Raw genomic sequence first — 16,574 nt, forward strand, 5'->3', positions numbered from 1 at the left:
CTGTTGTTGGGAAGCTCTTGGTTTGTTGATGATTGTGACTAGTGCTGCAGTAGACGCTGATGTGCATGTGTCTCCATGACAGGCTAACTTGGAGTTCTTAGAGATACAGCTGGGTCATGTGGTAGATGAAGTTTTAGTTTTTTAAGGAATCTCTTTGCACACAATTTTAATGTGTGTGTGTGTGTAGGATGCATGTGCACATATGTGCACATGTGTGGAGGTCAGAGGGTGACATGGGTATTTTTCTAATTTCCTTTTATATTTTTTGAGACAAGGTCTTTCACTGAGTCTAGAGCTCAATTGATTTGGCAAGAGTGGCCAGCCAGCAAGCCCCAGGGGATCCCTGACCCTGCCCGCCCCGTGCTATGGTTATAGATGAATGCCACTGTACTCGGCATTGTTTGTTTGGTCTTAAATATGGGTGATGAAGATTGAGCTCACATCTTCAAGCCTGCTCAGCAAGCACTGTACTGACTTGTCTCTCCAGCTCCACTTACCATTACGTTTTTGTTTCCTTATGTTATTTATCAGAATTTAATTTTTAAAAACAAACATGCCTGTTTGTGCACATGTATAACCTCAACATCCGGGAGACAGACATGAGTGGGAGGGCTGAATCTAAAGCCAGCCTAGGATTCACAGTAGAAGTATATCAAACAATTTTCATCTGTGTTGTATGCATGTGCTTACCTTCGTGTGCAGGCGTGCATACTCATGCATGTATGTGGAGGCTACAGACATCCAGTGTTCTCCTCCTCTCCACCTTAGGCCCTTGATACAGCGTCTTCCACTGAGCCTGGGGGTTATGGCTTTTCCATCAGTAGATCTCAGGGAACCTCCAGACTGTGTGCTGGTCAGCACTGTTCTTAGACATGAGTGGGCACACCTAGCTTTTTACGTGAGATCCGAACTCAGTCCTTACGCTTGTGAGGCAAGTGTTCTTTCTTACTACTTTGTCTCCTCGGCCTCCCAAACTAATTTTAAAATGCTTGGGTTTATTTTGTTCTTAATCTTGTGTGTGGGAACATGCCTGTGTGACTGGGGGTGGGGTGGGGGTGCGGCCCTCCCAGAATCTAGAGGAGAGGGTTTTGGGTCACTGGAGCTGGAGTTACATGGTGTGGGTGACGAGAACTGAACTTGGGTCCTCTGCGAGCACTTGTTCTCAATTGCTGAGCCCTCTCTCCAGCTAATCCTACCCAAATCAGCTGTCCTAAGATCCCTCTGATCATCATGGGGCAGTTGGGAGGGGCCTGCGTATCTGTGGGAAGGAGAGCTTTCCACAGGTATTGAAGAGCCCCATAATGAGATGACAAGGTCTTGGTTGTAGCTCTGACAAGTGGTGTTAGGAGGACAAATCTGAGAGAGAGGGAGAGAGAGAGAGAGAGAGAATAAATAAAACTGCATAGGATCTGCTCTGTGGCTTCAGACCGGAGAAGGAAGGACTCAAGGAAACTCCCTGGTTCCTACTTGAGCAGATGGGTGAGTGGTGGCCGCTAGTCCACTTCCCACGTGCTGAAGATGCCCACTGCCCACCGCCCTGCTGTTTCTCTATAAGAGAACTGCTTCAAGTTCAAATATATTGCCGGAAATTAAAAACTCCAGAAAGGAGTTGCATATGAAGGCTAAGATCACACCAAGTAAAAATGTAATAAAAGCCGGGTGTGGCGGTGCACACATCTTTAATCCCAGCACTCGGGAGGCAGAGGCAGGTGGGTTGATGTGAGTTTGAGGCCAATCTGGTCTACAAAGAGAGTCCAGGGCAGCCAAGGCTACACAGAGGAAACTCTGTCTCGGAGAAAAGAAGAAAAAAAAAATTAATAAAAAACAGAACTCTCACTGAAAGTGCAAATATGGATGGAGCCAGTTTCTTAACTGACCCCACAGTTTCTGGCAACTGTCTCAATTCATTCTTCACTCCATGGGTCTTCCTAAACAATCCTGTTGTCTCTTTCACCTTTACAGGATGCTTCTCTTTAAAACTTCCAACAATTTCCAATTGATTTGTTTGTTTGTTTGTTTGTTTTGTTTTTCGAGACAGGGTTTCTCTGTGTAGCCTTGGCTGTCCTGGACTCACTTTGTAGACCAGGCTGGCCTCGAACTCACAGCGATCCACCTGCCTCTGCCTCCCGAGTGCTGGGATTAAAGGAGTGTGCCATCATCACCTGGCCTCCAATTGATTTTGAAATAGGTCAAAACACCAAAAATCTTTAACATGGTCTGATCAGCCCTAACACAGCATGGCTTTTGATTCCTTCCCAGCCAGCTTCGCTGCCCGTTGTTCTTTCCTTCCTGAACCCCAACCAAATACCCTTGTTGTGTGTAGTGTTTTAGTTACTTTTGTGTTGCTTTGAAGAGACAACCCTGCCCAAAGCAGCTTATGCAGGAAAGCATTTCATTGGTTTCAGAGGCTTTGTCTATTGACGTCAAGGCAGGCAGTAGCTAAGAGTTTGCATCTGATCCATAGATAACAGGCGGAAAGAGGTGGGGGAGGGAGGGGAAGGGGAGGGGAGAGAGCAGAGACAGAGAAGGTCTGATCTTGGCTCAAAGCCTACCCCCCACTAACACACCTATCCCAGCAAGGCTGTATTTCCTAATCCTTGAACAGTCTACCAGCTGGGAACCAAACATCCAAACACAGAAGCCTACGGGGGGGGGGGGGGGGGCGTTCTCATTCAAACCACCACACGTAGTGAACTTGTTCCCGCCAGTTCCTGGGTTCATCCTGCTCCCACTAGCCCACCTCCTAGTGCCATCCTCAGAGCATCGTGAATCATGGCTGATTTCCACTTTCCTGTACGACTATGCAGCCACTCTGTTCCCCACTAGACTGTAATTTCCATGTGCCTCTTGTGTGTGTACGGTGTGTGGCAGAAAGCAGGTTCTTTTTACATGAACCGTCTGGGAAAGGCAATCCTACCCACAGAATGCAGATTAGTAGTTGCCAGGGCTAAGAGTAGAAAGAGGGAGTGTCTAGAAACTAGCATAGATTTCATTGCGACAATGAAAATGTACAGTTCAGCCAGTTTACTAACGCAGTGGCATAGAATGTGTCAAATAAGTAAATTTTATTGTATGTAAAGTGAGTGTATCGTGTTTAAAATCTTTTTTTTGTATTTGATTAACAAAAGAATGAAGTTATTAATGGAAGTGAGACTTTTATCTCCTGCTGAATCTATGTACATCTTTCTATACTGTGTTTTGTGGCTCTTATTCTATATTATATGTTAAATACTATTCCTAGGTATGTTTTAATACCTTATCAGTCTTTTAAATATTCTTTCTGGATTCTTGTTTTTTGTTTGGTTGGTTGGTTGGTTTTCAAGATAGGGTTTCTCTGTGTAGCCTTGGCTGTCCTGGACTCACTTTGTGGACCAGGCTGGCTTCGAACTCACATCAATCCACCTGCCTCTGCCTCCCAAGTGCTGGGATTAAAGGTGTGTGCCACTACACCTGGCTTCTTTCTTGATACTTATAATCCCAGATTTGAGACACTTGGGCTCGGTGTGGTACCTAGTCTAATGCGTCTCTGTATAGCTATGGGTAAGCAGTCGGTATGAGGAGCTTCCCTTGTGACTCAAGCTACTGAGATTGGGTTTGGGGTTCCTAGAAAGACATAGAGTAGGGCCCCCAAGTTCCTTCACAGGTAAGTGTGTCTGTAAAGCTGACCAGGAAACCTTACAATGGCTCTGGCTCTACTCTGATTTCAGGAGTAAGGTGGGATGTTGAGATGGGAGGTTTTAAAGGAAATCCAAAGTTTAGGGCTAGTGATTTCAATCTAAATGTCCCCAGAATCAAAAGCCCCGGGACCCCAATGCTGCCTGATCTCCCTGATCTCCAGCACCCTTCTTGGTAGGCTGTGAGCATGTCAGTTGAGGTGTTAGAGGTAGCCCAAGATTAGGACGTTAGTGTGATATGACTTGGGATGAGAGCGCTGAGGGACTGGCAGGAAAGACAAGGAAATGAGTAAATGTGGGAAGCAGTGCCCAGCTGGGGAAGGAGGCAGAGAGGAAAGGAGCCAGTGTGGAGGGCCACGGGGTGGGGAGAATACTCTTAGATCCTGCTAGAGAGCAGTTCCAGGCCAAGGAGCCTCTTATGACCCTGAGGCTGGGAGACTCATCAGAAACCAGCTGACCCTTAGTTTAGGGCTGCCGGGGTGTTTGTTATTAGCCCCCCTTACGTTGTCAGGAGGCTTCCACATCTCTGAGGAAAACCCTGAGGCCAAAATCAGGGTAAAGGGTCTGCTTGGATTGGCTTGTCTTTCACAACTGGACAGAAATTACAAGTGGCCCAAAGAGTGTAACCTGGGGCTGTGTCAGCCGAGGCAAATTTCTCAAGTGAGACTCCATCCAATGAGAGACAGTTCACAGTGCAACTTCATATAAACGTTTTTTTTTTTAATTAGTGAAACATTTAATTGAATTATGGGTATAAATAAAACCAGGTCAAGAATCACAAGAAACGAACCAACCGCGTAAGCTACATTGAAACATTCTGATCACTCTTTTTTAAAGGCAGACACAAGCGATTTCCACCACTAACAATTCTCAGAGCGCCTTTTTGAAGAATTCACACTACAAACAACTTGAGGTAAAAACTGTCCCCCTTCAGCAAGAACCCCAATAGGGGCTATCTCTGTAGTACGTCTTCCATTTGACTGTTAGTGGTTATTGTAAGACACAAGGAAGTGGAGTTCTCCTTGGCAGAGCCTCTGTGGAAATGCCCATCCCCCACCCTGTGCTCTCCCAGGCCCCTGCCATCCTGTGGTGTGAGAAAGCTGATGGCCGCAGCCTTTGAGGCCTTTCCAGGCTAATGGCTACAAAAGAATGAACACAGAGAACAACTTGCTGTTTTCAATTCCACACCAACTGGGTACATCTGTTGTTAGTCAACCTATAATTCTGACTGTGGCTTGTGGCTTTGCCATGGACCTTTTAGAAGGAAAATATCAAATGTGATTTTGAGCCATCACTATTAATAACCATGGCACTAACAAATGGTTAATCTAGTTTGATCTCATTTTTCTGTGTAAGACTCAGTCTATTGTGTGTATCATTAGCTGCTATAATGTCTGTGTTTAAAAATATCTCCTCAGAGACGATTATATCCTGAAAATAGGAATGAACCAATTAGTATGCACAAGCTTATCAGTTTATTAGTGTGGATAAGCAGTGGCATAAAGAGAGTGAGGTGTAGTGCATGCCTGTAATCTCAGCACATGGGAGGCTGAGACAGGGGGTTTACCATAGATTCAAGGTCGACTACGCTACATAGTGAGTTCCAAACCAGCCTGGGCTACAGACTGAGACCCTGTCTCAATGCATGAAGAGTAAGATATGCCAGTTACCTAGTTAAATATCAACAAAGCCTAAAAACACTTGTGATTATAAAAGTCAAATATTTTCAATTTACTTTTCACATTTTGGTGATTTGGTGTATTCATATTCCTATTTTGAGTAGTAGGAAAGGTGGAAATTTAACACATTATCTCTTCTAAAAAGGAAACGTCAGCCAAGCGTGATCCCAGCACTCAGGAGGCAGAGGCAGGCGGATCTCCGAGAGGTCAAGGCCAGCCTACTCTACCTACTGAGTTCCAGAACAGCCAGGGCTACACAGAGAGACCCTGTCTCAAAAATACCAAAATAAAAAACAAGGGAAGCCTCACATATTTAGTGTCAAGAGAGGAAAATTGGGCCTATATATTAAAGCAACATTTTATGTTCAAACAGGTATATAAAATCTGTTTTTAGCTTTGCTTATTTGAAATTCAGTTTTAAACAACAAAATTCAGTTTTCAGGAAATTCTATAAGTGGTTAGCCAGATAGTATATAAGATTCCTTGTAAAAAATCAATGGTGGAAGCTGGGTGTGGTGGCGCACGCCTTTAATCCCAGCCCTTGGGAGGCAAAGACAGGCGGATCTCTGTGAGTTCGAGGCCAGCCTGGTCTACAAAGCAGAGTTCCAGCACAGCTGGGGCCATACACAGAGAAACCCTGTCTCAGAAGACAGACAGACAAAACAAAGTCAACTGTGGAGTCTGAGAATCAAGGACAATGCCCTCTAAGATGGCTGAGGTCTGACGGCTGTGACGCTTATGCCCTCAGCCCTACACTGAAAGCCAGTGCCTTCCAAAGAAAAGCAGCTTGCTGTCTTCTCGTGCCTCCTTATCTGAAGCACCTTCTGTCTAGCACTCCACACCCTTGTGATTCTGTCAGAAAAATGATTGTCACAGGAAGCAGAGGGCACTTAGTGACAGTGAGCCACAATGGCTGGGGCTAAATCCAAGGAATGAAATTAAAGTTTTCTTTTCAGAGTTTTGTCCAGAAGAAACACGTCTCTAACCTGTACAGACTTCCTGGGACTATATGCAACATAAGCGATAGACAAGCTGGACTTGCAACGTTCATAACTTTACAAATAATCACTCCATGTTTGGCAGCCACCATCATTCCATGTCACTGTCCTATTTGGCAAAGACGCTTGGGGGCGGGGGGGACAGAAGTCATTGATTTCCTTCTCCCAGAGCGTGTTTCCACAACAGGACACCTTTGACTACAGATGACAGTTAACCCTCTAAGTGCCACAGCTAACATCGGATTCTGTTCTAAATGACGTGTCTGTCTTACCCTTACCAGCATCACTGGTGCATCCCCGCTTCACAAAAACACAACTAGAAACCCGCAGGAGCCCAACGCTATCGACCTACAGTCCCCACCCCACCCCTTTCCCACTTGACTCCTATACACCATAAAATAGTCAAAGATCGAGTTGTTTCCCCCGAAGGTTAGAGTGAAATGCAAAATGCAATGTTTTAAGGAAGGAAACCAGACACATCTGCTTGGTGCGTTGTATGAAGTTATCTTTTTACCCTGGGTACCACATTCTTCCTTCTGCGTAAGGAGGTGAATGGAGAAGAACAACGGAAAGCCATACAATACACATATCTTGAACACAAAGCTTGGAGAGTGAAGCGCACTGAATCAGGTTAGGCCAAGTCACATTCACAAGTGGTGCCGGCATTGTATCTACAACAGGGGGTCACAAAAATCCCACAGCTCCCAGAGCCCAACCGCAAAAAAAAAAAAGTTTCTACACAGTTTATTAAATGCTTCCTAGACACATTAAAAACAATTTTAGAGACGTGATTTTTTTTTTAATAAAGCATAGTGGCCAGCTATGGTACCCTGCTCATTACCCTCTCTCTGTCCAGGAAGTTCTCCTCACTTGCCAGCACTGGCCTTCTCTCTCTTCTTGGCAGGCCAGGAGCCTTGAGGATGCAGGGTTTCCCGAGTCCCTGTTCAGGGCGGGGCAGTTCACACATTCTCTCACTAAGTTCAGGCATCAGGTAAGTTCCATTAGGTTCGTATGAGGGGTGCTCTCTCATCTGCTGTCCCCTGAGACAGAAAGAAAGTGCAGAGGTTAGATGTTCACGTCCATTCTGATGTGAAAAGATGAGGCAAAGTGGGGGTGGGAAAGGAGCAAGAAGACGCTGATGGAAAGGCAGCTCGCTCCGCTCCCCTCTCTCCTCTTAGCTGTCTTTGCTCTCTTAAGGCTCTAACCTGACTGTATTAGAGGATAGCCCCCACTGCCAGATCTGCAAGTTCCCCTCTGTGGATGGTTGGGACTGGAACCCTTAGCATCCTGGACCGAAACAGCCTCCTTCCTGGTTTGTAACCTGCCAGGGAGCAGTGTCTCCGAAACCACGGATGCTCACTAACACTTGCAGAAGACATGAAAAGGGTTAATCATGGGTTTCTAGTTAACAATGGTATGATTATACCTAGGAAAATTCCGCTGATGACACAGGCTGGCAGATCCATAGATGGCAATGGTAAGACAGTTTGCCTTATCGCTATCTGGCTAGCAGGGCTAGCTTGACTGTAATCCCAGTCAGCTGAGGATGCTCACGCATGAGGATCACAAATTAAAAGCCTGGCTGGACCACAGAGCAAGTTCAAGGTCAGCCTGAGCAGCTCAGAGAAACCTCATCTCAAAACTGCATTTGTATTTCAGGACTAGCCATATGTCTCAGTGGTAGAGTGCTTGCCTGGCATGTGTCAGGTCCTTGCCTCAACCTTACATCCACAGAAAAAGAAGGGCTTCTATCAAAGAGCATCACAAGAGGTTTTCAGATTCCTGGTCACTTGAGAGGCCAATTTGAGCAGGTTTATCCCATGTGTCCTGGACATGAATGGTTGTCACGTGGCCACCTCTTACCATTGCTATAGGATCTCAACCATAGCATCTTCAGATATAGCAGGGATTTGATTTTATTTCTTTCAAGACAGAGTTTCTTGGTAAACCAGGCTAGCCTCAAACTCAGAGATTTGCCTACCTCTGCCTCCTGAGTACTAGGATTACAGGCATGCACCACTGTGCCCAGCTATATCAGAGATTTTTAACAAGCGGGTCTCTGGCCCCTTTGCTCTACAATATTGGAATTATTTTATCATATATAATAACTAAGCTTACTGAATAGCACCAAGCCTCTGTGCTCACTACATCATCCGATCAGCTCCAGAAACTCACAAGGAAGACATCATTCTTCTTACAGATGATGAAATCGAGGACATTTCAAGGGTCATCTAAATGTTTAGTGGCGGAACTGGGATTCAAACCCAGGCAGCCCAGCACCGAAGCTTAGGGGTTTAAATGGTTTATATTCCTGACTCACATTTTTGTTTTCAAAGATGTGAAGTTACTTCCAGTGGGATATATCCAAACCCACAGAGAGAGCCTTGGATACCAAACGGCACCATTCCATCACCCTGCATTTCTCAACACACATCAGCCCTTCCTACCACTTGGTCCAACCACAAAAATCAGTGTTCCCCACTCCCGTAGACTCCCAAATCTACCAAAAGGAGCCAGCTGATGGCCCTTCAATAAAGACCATTGAGGAATTCCTCAGGAAAGACTTATCAACAAGAGAGAAATTCCCGTAGCTAGCACTTACCTCATCCATAGACCCCTGTCCTCGGCACGCAAGCCATGTGAAAATCAAGCCAAAGAGTACACCCAGTGCCATGACAATATAGGGTACGTTGGTGACAATCAAAGTTGTGTTAACCACAGACTTCAATTGACTTGCAGTCTCTTTGTCAATGACAGCACTCTGGAGGAGGGAGAAACAGTATTATCTTGAGGACTAGATACTGTGTGTGTGTGTGTGTGTGTGTGTGTGTGTGTGTGTGTGTGTGTCTATTTCAAACAATACAATTTGATTATGTCTTGTCAGCAAACAAGACATACTGAAAACTCACTTAGAATAATAAAAAGAGCTTTGACTCAATATAGTTTCTCTTGAAGACAGTTACAACTCAACACAGATTGAAAAAGAAAGATAAAAAAAAAGAAAGATATCAGGAAATGTTGAGATAATATATGTTATAGTTTAGACGCTGAGCTATCCCCACAGGTTCATGTTTTAAATGTTGATTACCATCTTGTAGGGCTGTTTTTGTTCGCTTGTTTGTAGGGTCTCACTCTAGCGCTGGCTAGCCTGGAACTCACAATGTGCACTAGACTTGGCCTCACACTTGTGGTGCTGCCTCTGGCCTGCTGGGTTCCAGGTGTACGCTGCCATGTTTACTGCTTTGGAAGACTGTGAAGCCTTTAGGAAAGGGAGACCTGACTGGAGAAGTAGCTTCCACTGTGACGGGAGGAGTCCAGCCACATGCCTCTGCCACCAACACCACACCTATCAATATGGTCTCCTGGCCATGATGGACTGAAGTCTTTCTGAAATCGTGAGCCATAATAACCCTTCCTCCTTCAAGTTGTTTCTGTCACTGTGGCACAAAAATAAGTGATGTATATCAAATGGTTACTTCAAAATTCAATTCAGCATTACTTCACTCTAGGAAGTGTCTCTGGTTACCTCAGGCCTGAGGAGGAGCTTTTGCTGCTCTCCCTAGAACCTCACTTGTCCTGGAAACCAGCACAACAGTTTGCCTGCTTATGCTCCGTGACGGTGAGTTCCTTGAAAGCAAGACATCTCAACTACCTCCACACTGTGGGGAGCACCCAGTACACAGTAGGTGCTTAACTAATACTGGCTGAGTAAATGAATGGATGCAACACTACATAAATGATATCCAGGGGCTGGAGAGATGGCTCAGAGGTTAAGAGCATTGTCTGTTCTTCCAAAGGTCCTGAGTTCAATTCCCAGCAACCACATGGTGGCTCACAACCATCTATAATGTGATCTCGGTCCTCTTCTGGTGTGCAGGCACACATGCGGGCAGAATACTGTATAAATAAATAAATAGATATTTTAAAAAAATAAAATAAAATAAAAATAAATGATATCCAGACAGTATAATTTCTCTCCAGATATTGACAGTCACCAGTCTCAAAAATGGCTCAAATGAATTGTGGAGCTAACAAGAATTGGAGGAAGAATTCGTAACCAAGGAAACACTCTAGACTAGCATTTTAAGTATGAGAACAGAGGTTTGATGACTCGGCGTAACAGGTGAGGCATCAAAAGAGTCCATAAGAACGGACAATAAGCCTGCTTAGTTTGCATTGACTGGGGGCATGGGGGGGTGTCAAGTTCTGTGGAAGATTTTTCAGTAACTGTCGCAGACCTGTCAGAGCTGGGGCTTCTTCCTGACAGCAGTCACCAATGTCACTTCCAGGTCTAGTATTTTTCTTTCCTTCCCTTTTCCTTTCCTTCCTTCCTTCCTTTCTTCCTTCCTTCCTTCCTTCTTAATGCAGGATTTCACTGGGCAGCCCTGGTTGGCCTTAAACTCACAGAGATCTACCTGCCTTTGCCTCTCTAGTACTTAGATTAGGGGCACATGTCACTATTCCTAACCTTGATTCATAATTTTAAACACATTTGTTTGCTGTTATTGTTTGGTGGAAGTGGCAGTGGTGGTGGCGGTAGTTCGGAGGTGTGTGCGTGCGTGCTTGCGTGCGTCAGACGTAAGATGACAATTTCCAGGGCTGATTCTCCCCATCCACCCCATAGGTTCTGGAGAGCATACTTAAGTTCTTCGGCTTTTGGGAGCTAGCACCCTTACCTGCTGAGACACCTCACTTGCCCCTGATGTCACTTTTTACAGACAATGTCAAGGTGCCAGGGCGTCAATAGCAACCAAGGCTTCTCGGGACAACATAGCAGTGCTTTCTTGTCATCTTTGCAGCTCATTCCCCATTTAAGCAGCACCCCAGAAGAGAGTTTTATTCAACTGGTGTTTTTAAGAAAGAAGGACACCTACCCAACAACTCCCAGACTCAGACCCCTTCCACAAGTATTAAAGGGGGGTTTTCTGAAGGAATCCTGGTTTTTTGTTTTTGTACAATTTTTAAAATTTATCTATATACTTTTCATTAGTTTAAATCCGGGAAGGGTACAGCATCACACAGATTCTGTGTCCAATGGCCTTCGCAGGAAGGTTGCTAAAGAATTTGGCATGAATCATGCCACGGTTACATGGGTCTAAGTTACTTTTCCACAGATCACTCTGGTTTTGTTTGGTTTGCACCAGGAGTCACTGTGTTGTTTTTTGCTTTATATACATAAGCACATCTCTGTTGTTGTTGTTGTTTGTTTTGTTTTTTCAAGACAGGGTTCCTCTGTGTAGCCTTGGCTGTCCTGGACTCGCTTTGTCGACCGGGCTGGCCTAGAACTGGCAGAGATCCACTTGCCTCTGCCTCCCGAGTGCTGGGATTAAAGGCGTGCGCCACCACCGCCCAGCAAGCATATCGCTTGTTTAGGCAAAATTCCATCTCCAGGCAGTGAGAGCAGCGCCCCCTTCTGGATTCTGTGGGCAGTTGCATTCTTTGTCTCTGTCTCTCTGTCTCTGTCTGTCTCTGTCTCTGTCTCTCTCATGCACATGCACAGAAAAGCCATCTCTTCCTCTTGCATAATGTAAGTGGCACATCACTATAGTAGCAGACCTCATAAGGGAAGTTGGACAGTTAAAGTCCACTGTGGCTCCCTCTCCTCTCCTAGGACTTACCTCATTGAGATACATCACTGGGAAAACCATAGTCCTGATGTCTCCCGTCTCACTGCAAAGACAAAGGATGGCATTATTTAATGGAGACCCTCATGAAAACATTTCTCACCTGGAGAGACAAGTGCACACAAAGAGTACATACAGCACACGGAATTCACCCAGTTCCCAGGAATTTACCCTAAGCTTCTTAGTTATCTTCCGCCGACTCGTATAAATCCGAACTCAAGACAGCGGCACCGTCAGCCAGCAACGCAAGGCTGCACCTCGGTGTGGTATTTTATCAAAGCATAAGCTACGAAACGCAGACTCATCAAAGGGGCAGCAAATGACACAAGCTGCCACTCCAGAAGTTTCTAAGCCACCACACTGTCTCTGCAACAAAAGCCCACTTGACCACTCTGTGCTCAGTGGTTTTGGGGGCTTTATTCAGTTCTTATAACAGCCACATGCCATGGCTCCCATTATGTCCAGGGAGGAAAGAAAGTAGGTATCACTGCAAGTGAACAGCGGAACCAGGAATGTAAGTCCATTTTGAATTTCAAGTTCCAGATTTTTTGTTTGGGTTTTTCTTTTGTTTGTTTGTTTGCTTGTTTGTTTTTTGAGACTGGGTTTCTCTTTGTCGCCTTGGCTATCCTGGACTCACTTTGTAGACTAGGCTAACCTTAAACTCAGAGATCCACCTGCCTCTGCCTCCTGTGTGCTGGGATTAAAGACGTGCACCACCACGCCCAGCGAAAGTTCCAGATCTTAACTTCTATAATATGTATCTCAAAAATACATAGACAGGCACCGGAAGACATCTCCGCAAACCAGGTCTGCTTCTTAGAAGGGAGCCCATAACATGAGGTTAAATCTGGAGAGGTCAATGGAGAAATACACCAAGGTTTATAGACAGATAGGGAGACAGTCAGACAGATAGGCGATAGACAGACGGATACATAGATAGACAGATGACACATATGGTTTTATGTCCTGTCTTTTCATCAAATACTATTTGATAGGTATTTTATCAGATCTAAGAAAAATCCCACTGGCAAGTTAGGAGAGAAGACTATAGTAGGAAGAGCGTTGCTTTTCTTTCACTTTTGTGGGTTGGGGATTCTTACTAAGGAGTTGCTTATGGTTGAAATGTGAAAGAGAAAGGCTGGACGCAAGAGCCCCCTGCAGCTGTCCGAACGAGAACATGCGGTGGCTGAGCCTGAGCAGAAATAGGGAGTATGAAGAAAAGTCATCGATAGGTGACTGGATAAAAGCCATTCTGTTTGTTTTGTGTTTTGTTCTTTTATGTTTGTTTGTTTGTTTTGTTTTTGTTTTTCGAGACAGGGTTTCTCTGTGTAGCCTTGGCTATCCTGGACTAACTTTGTAGACCAGGCTGGCCTCGAACTCACAGAGATCCTCTGCCTCTGCATCCGGAGTGCTACGATTAAAGGTGCGCGCCACCACGCCTGGCTATAAATGCCGTTCTGGATCCACATGGCCTCACCAACTGCGTTGAGTCCCAGCAAGTCACTTCATTGCTGTGTTTCGATTCCTCGTGTATAAAAAGGACAATGTAAAGCTGTAAGCTGGGAAGGTGGGGGTGGGAGGCGGATGGAGAGATGGCTCAGGAGGTAAGAGCACTGGCTGCTCTTGCAGAGGTCCTGAGTTCAATTCCCAGCTATCACATGGTGGCTCACAGTCATCTATAATGAGAGCTGGTGCCCTCTTCTGGTGTGCCGGCACACACATGCAGGCAGAACACTGCATGCATAATAAATAAATAATTTTTTTAAAAAGCTGAGTCATGGGCAGCAACTTATAAAGGCTAAGGTCGAGATACCCTGAAAATTGAGACCATGCCCCATCGGGCCATAAGTGGGGCAGTTAGGCTCTACTCCCCTTGATACCTGCCCGCCCAAAAGTCACGGGGCAAACCCAGCCTCTGCCTCTCTAGGATGAGGTGACACTTACACAAAGTCATCCACTTTCTTAACGTAAGTGTTGACTTGGAATCTCTTGGCCCCTCTTAAAATAACTCCGGTCAACTGCAAACAAAGAGAGAGAGAAAATTAGGATGTATCAGGGCATGTTTTCAACAGAGTGTAACCCATAAGGACCCACTACAGGTAGAGTAGACCAGGGGAAACTGGTCCCCACAGCAGAACCAAAAGTACTGATTGTGCTGGGCAGACTGGGGCTTTCGTGAGGAAGTGAATCCCCAGGATCCTGATAAAATGCAGACTCTGATTGGTAGATCAGGGTAGAACACACACGGAAACAAGGCATCTGTTAAGTTGCCAGGACACTGCCGCTTGGTAGAGCAAAGCCTGGAGCAACTCACTCCAGCAGAAGCCACGAATTCCTTTTGGGTATGGACATCTGGGGAGTCATGCAGAGCTAAGGGGTGGACAGTGGTCCCTGCTGGAGAATGACTTCCAAGTCCACTCCCCGACCATGAAGGCCGGAGGCAGCAGCCACAGGTATGCCCGGAGGGCACAGGACTTGGCCCTACACTGTTTGCCCGACAGTGGGAACTAACTGATGGCTTAGGGAAGGGACATGGTCACACCTGAGGGCCAGGCTGCAGCTTAGTTGCTGGAGTATTTCTCTGGCATCCACAAAAGTATGCCGCGGCAGCCCGAGCTGGCCTTGAATTTGTGAGCCTCCGCCTCAACCTCCTGGGGAGATGGGATCACAGATCCATGCAAGAGCTTCTACAGTAAGAGGCTGTTACATCGAAGGGAACCCCTATCACCTTAGCATTCTTTTTTGTGAACTTAAAAGCAAAGTATATAATATGTATGTGTACACACACACACACACACACACACACACACACACACACACACACATACACGTCTCTATACTGTCTACATTAAAAGCTCACCAAAGGTTTGCCTGTACAAGGTGTGCCAAAAGTGAATATCTACATTTAAATCTGCATATGCCAAGCAGAGAATACACACACTAGATCTGTAATTCTGAAGGTAAAATGCATTTGTGATCCTTTCTAACAGCAGACTGACCAGGTCATGTGGGTCCAGCCTCAGTTGGTTTTGGTGACCAAATCTGTCACCAAATGTTGCTTTCATTAGGGTTTTGTTATGCTGGATTGAACCTAGGGCCTCAGCTAGCTAAGCAGTCGACCACTGGGCTACATCCCCAGCCCTGTGTTTTTTCTTTGCTTCCTTTTTCTTTTTCTTTACCGGGGTTTGCTGGTTTCTACAGATTTGACCCACAGAGTTCAGACATCCCGTTATAGGCTCTGGACCACAATGCGCACCCTGATTTACTTCTGCCCACTTGAATATTTGCAGATACAGTATGTCTTTGCTTCGGACTAAGCAACCGAACCTTCTCCTGCACAGTGAGACACGCTCTCCTTCCAAGAAGTGTATACTCACGGGGTTAATGTCCGCAAATGTCTCGTGCTCTTCCTTGTTTGGATGCATGCCTTTTATGGCAGAAACAAACTTCTCATCCGCTTGGTAGAAGTGCGGGAAAGAGATGAAAATGGGTGCACCTGCGTGGGAAGTGACATAGACACGAACAGTGCCGGCCTTTAACACAACACTGGCTCATAAAGGAATGAGAAAAGCCAGCTTGGCAGGCTCACTACCTCTCTGTATATGCTAGCCCAATATCTGCACTGCATTTTCTGCCACCTGATGTAGCCCACATTATTTTACTGCACATCTTAATGCCAAAGTTCTGGCCGCGTTTATACTTAAACAGTTACTGAACCTATTAAGTATACACTTTTTAATCTATTTATCTATGCTAAATAATATTCTAGGACACTCTATGAAAATAAAACCCTTATCCTTATTTTGCATTTGAGGAAGCTGAGGTTCCCAAACATCAACAGATTTTCCCAGGGACCTGCAGCTATCAGACTGCGGAGGAAGCGTTCTACCCGAACGAGAAGGTCTCACCTCAGAGTGCTAGTGAAATGATAGTTCTCTCTAATGGAGTAAAGGTTTTGCTGGGGTTTTTTTGGGGGGGGGTGTTCTGATGATTGTTTGAGACAGGGGTCTCATTCTGCAGCTCAGGCTGGCCAGGAAAGAACTCACCCCATAGACCAGGCTGGCCCAGAACTCACCCCATAGACCAGGCTGGCCCAGAACTCACCCCATAGACCAGGCTGGCCCAGAACTCACCCCATAGACCAGGCTGGCCCAGAACTCAGAGTTCCTGCTTTAGCTTCCCAAGTGTTAGGGTTACAGAATTACACACTCCTGCCTGGCTTTTTATGTTGAAGAAAGAAAAACAAACTGTTTCACTGTAATGGACCTTTGTTCTCCTGGATAGCATAACGCAAGAAAAGTTTAAAGACTTTCAATTGTTGTTCATGGTGGTACATGCCTGTCAGCCCAGCAGTTGGCAGGAGGATTAGCAGTTCAAGGCCAAGCCCCCACCACACAGTGAATTTCAAGGCCAAATCGGGTAAAGTGAAAACCTGTCTCAAAAAGTTTTTTAAAAGTTGTGTGGTTGTTATAGGAGCAAGGACACTCCCTTTTTTTTTTTTTTTTTTTTTTTTTGCTTTTTTTGCTGTTGTTGTTCTGTTTAGCTTCTGTGCTTCCTTACTTTGAAGACACACTGAAGAGCTCCGGTCAGTTAAGCCCA

General features: G+C 45.5%; 1 protein-coding gene across 1 annotated transcript in view; it reads right to left on the minus strand.

Moving 5' to 3' along the window:
* Positions 1 to 4,373: 4,373 nt before the first annotated feature.
* Positions 4,374 to 16,574, minus strand: part of SCARB2 (scavenger receptor class B member 2) — a 56,546-nt gene continuing 44,345 nt past the window's right edge. Inside the window, exons 8-12 of the mRNA XM_084760174.1 lie at positions 15,353 to 15,471; positions 13,920 to 13,993; positions 11,970 to 12,021; positions 8,954 to 9,112; positions 4,374 to 7,391 (exon numbers count right to left, since the gene is read on the minus strand). Of these exons, the coding sequence (XP_084616300.1) occupies positions 7,353 to 7,391; positions 8,954 to 9,112; positions 11,970 to 12,021; positions 13,920 to 13,993; positions 15,353 to 15,471 (443 nt within the window). The 3' untranslated portion in view covers positions 4,374 to 7,352. The remainder of the gene's footprint in view (positions 7,392 to 8,953; positions 9,113 to 11,969; positions 12,022 to 13,919; positions 13,994 to 15,352; positions 15,472 to 16,574) is intronic.

Source organism: Acomys minous (genome assembly GCF_964271855.1).
Source record: "Acomys minous genome assembly, chromosome: 15".
Lineage (NCBI taxonomy): Eukaryota > Metazoa > Chordata > Mammalia > Rodentia > Muridae > Acomys > Acomys minous.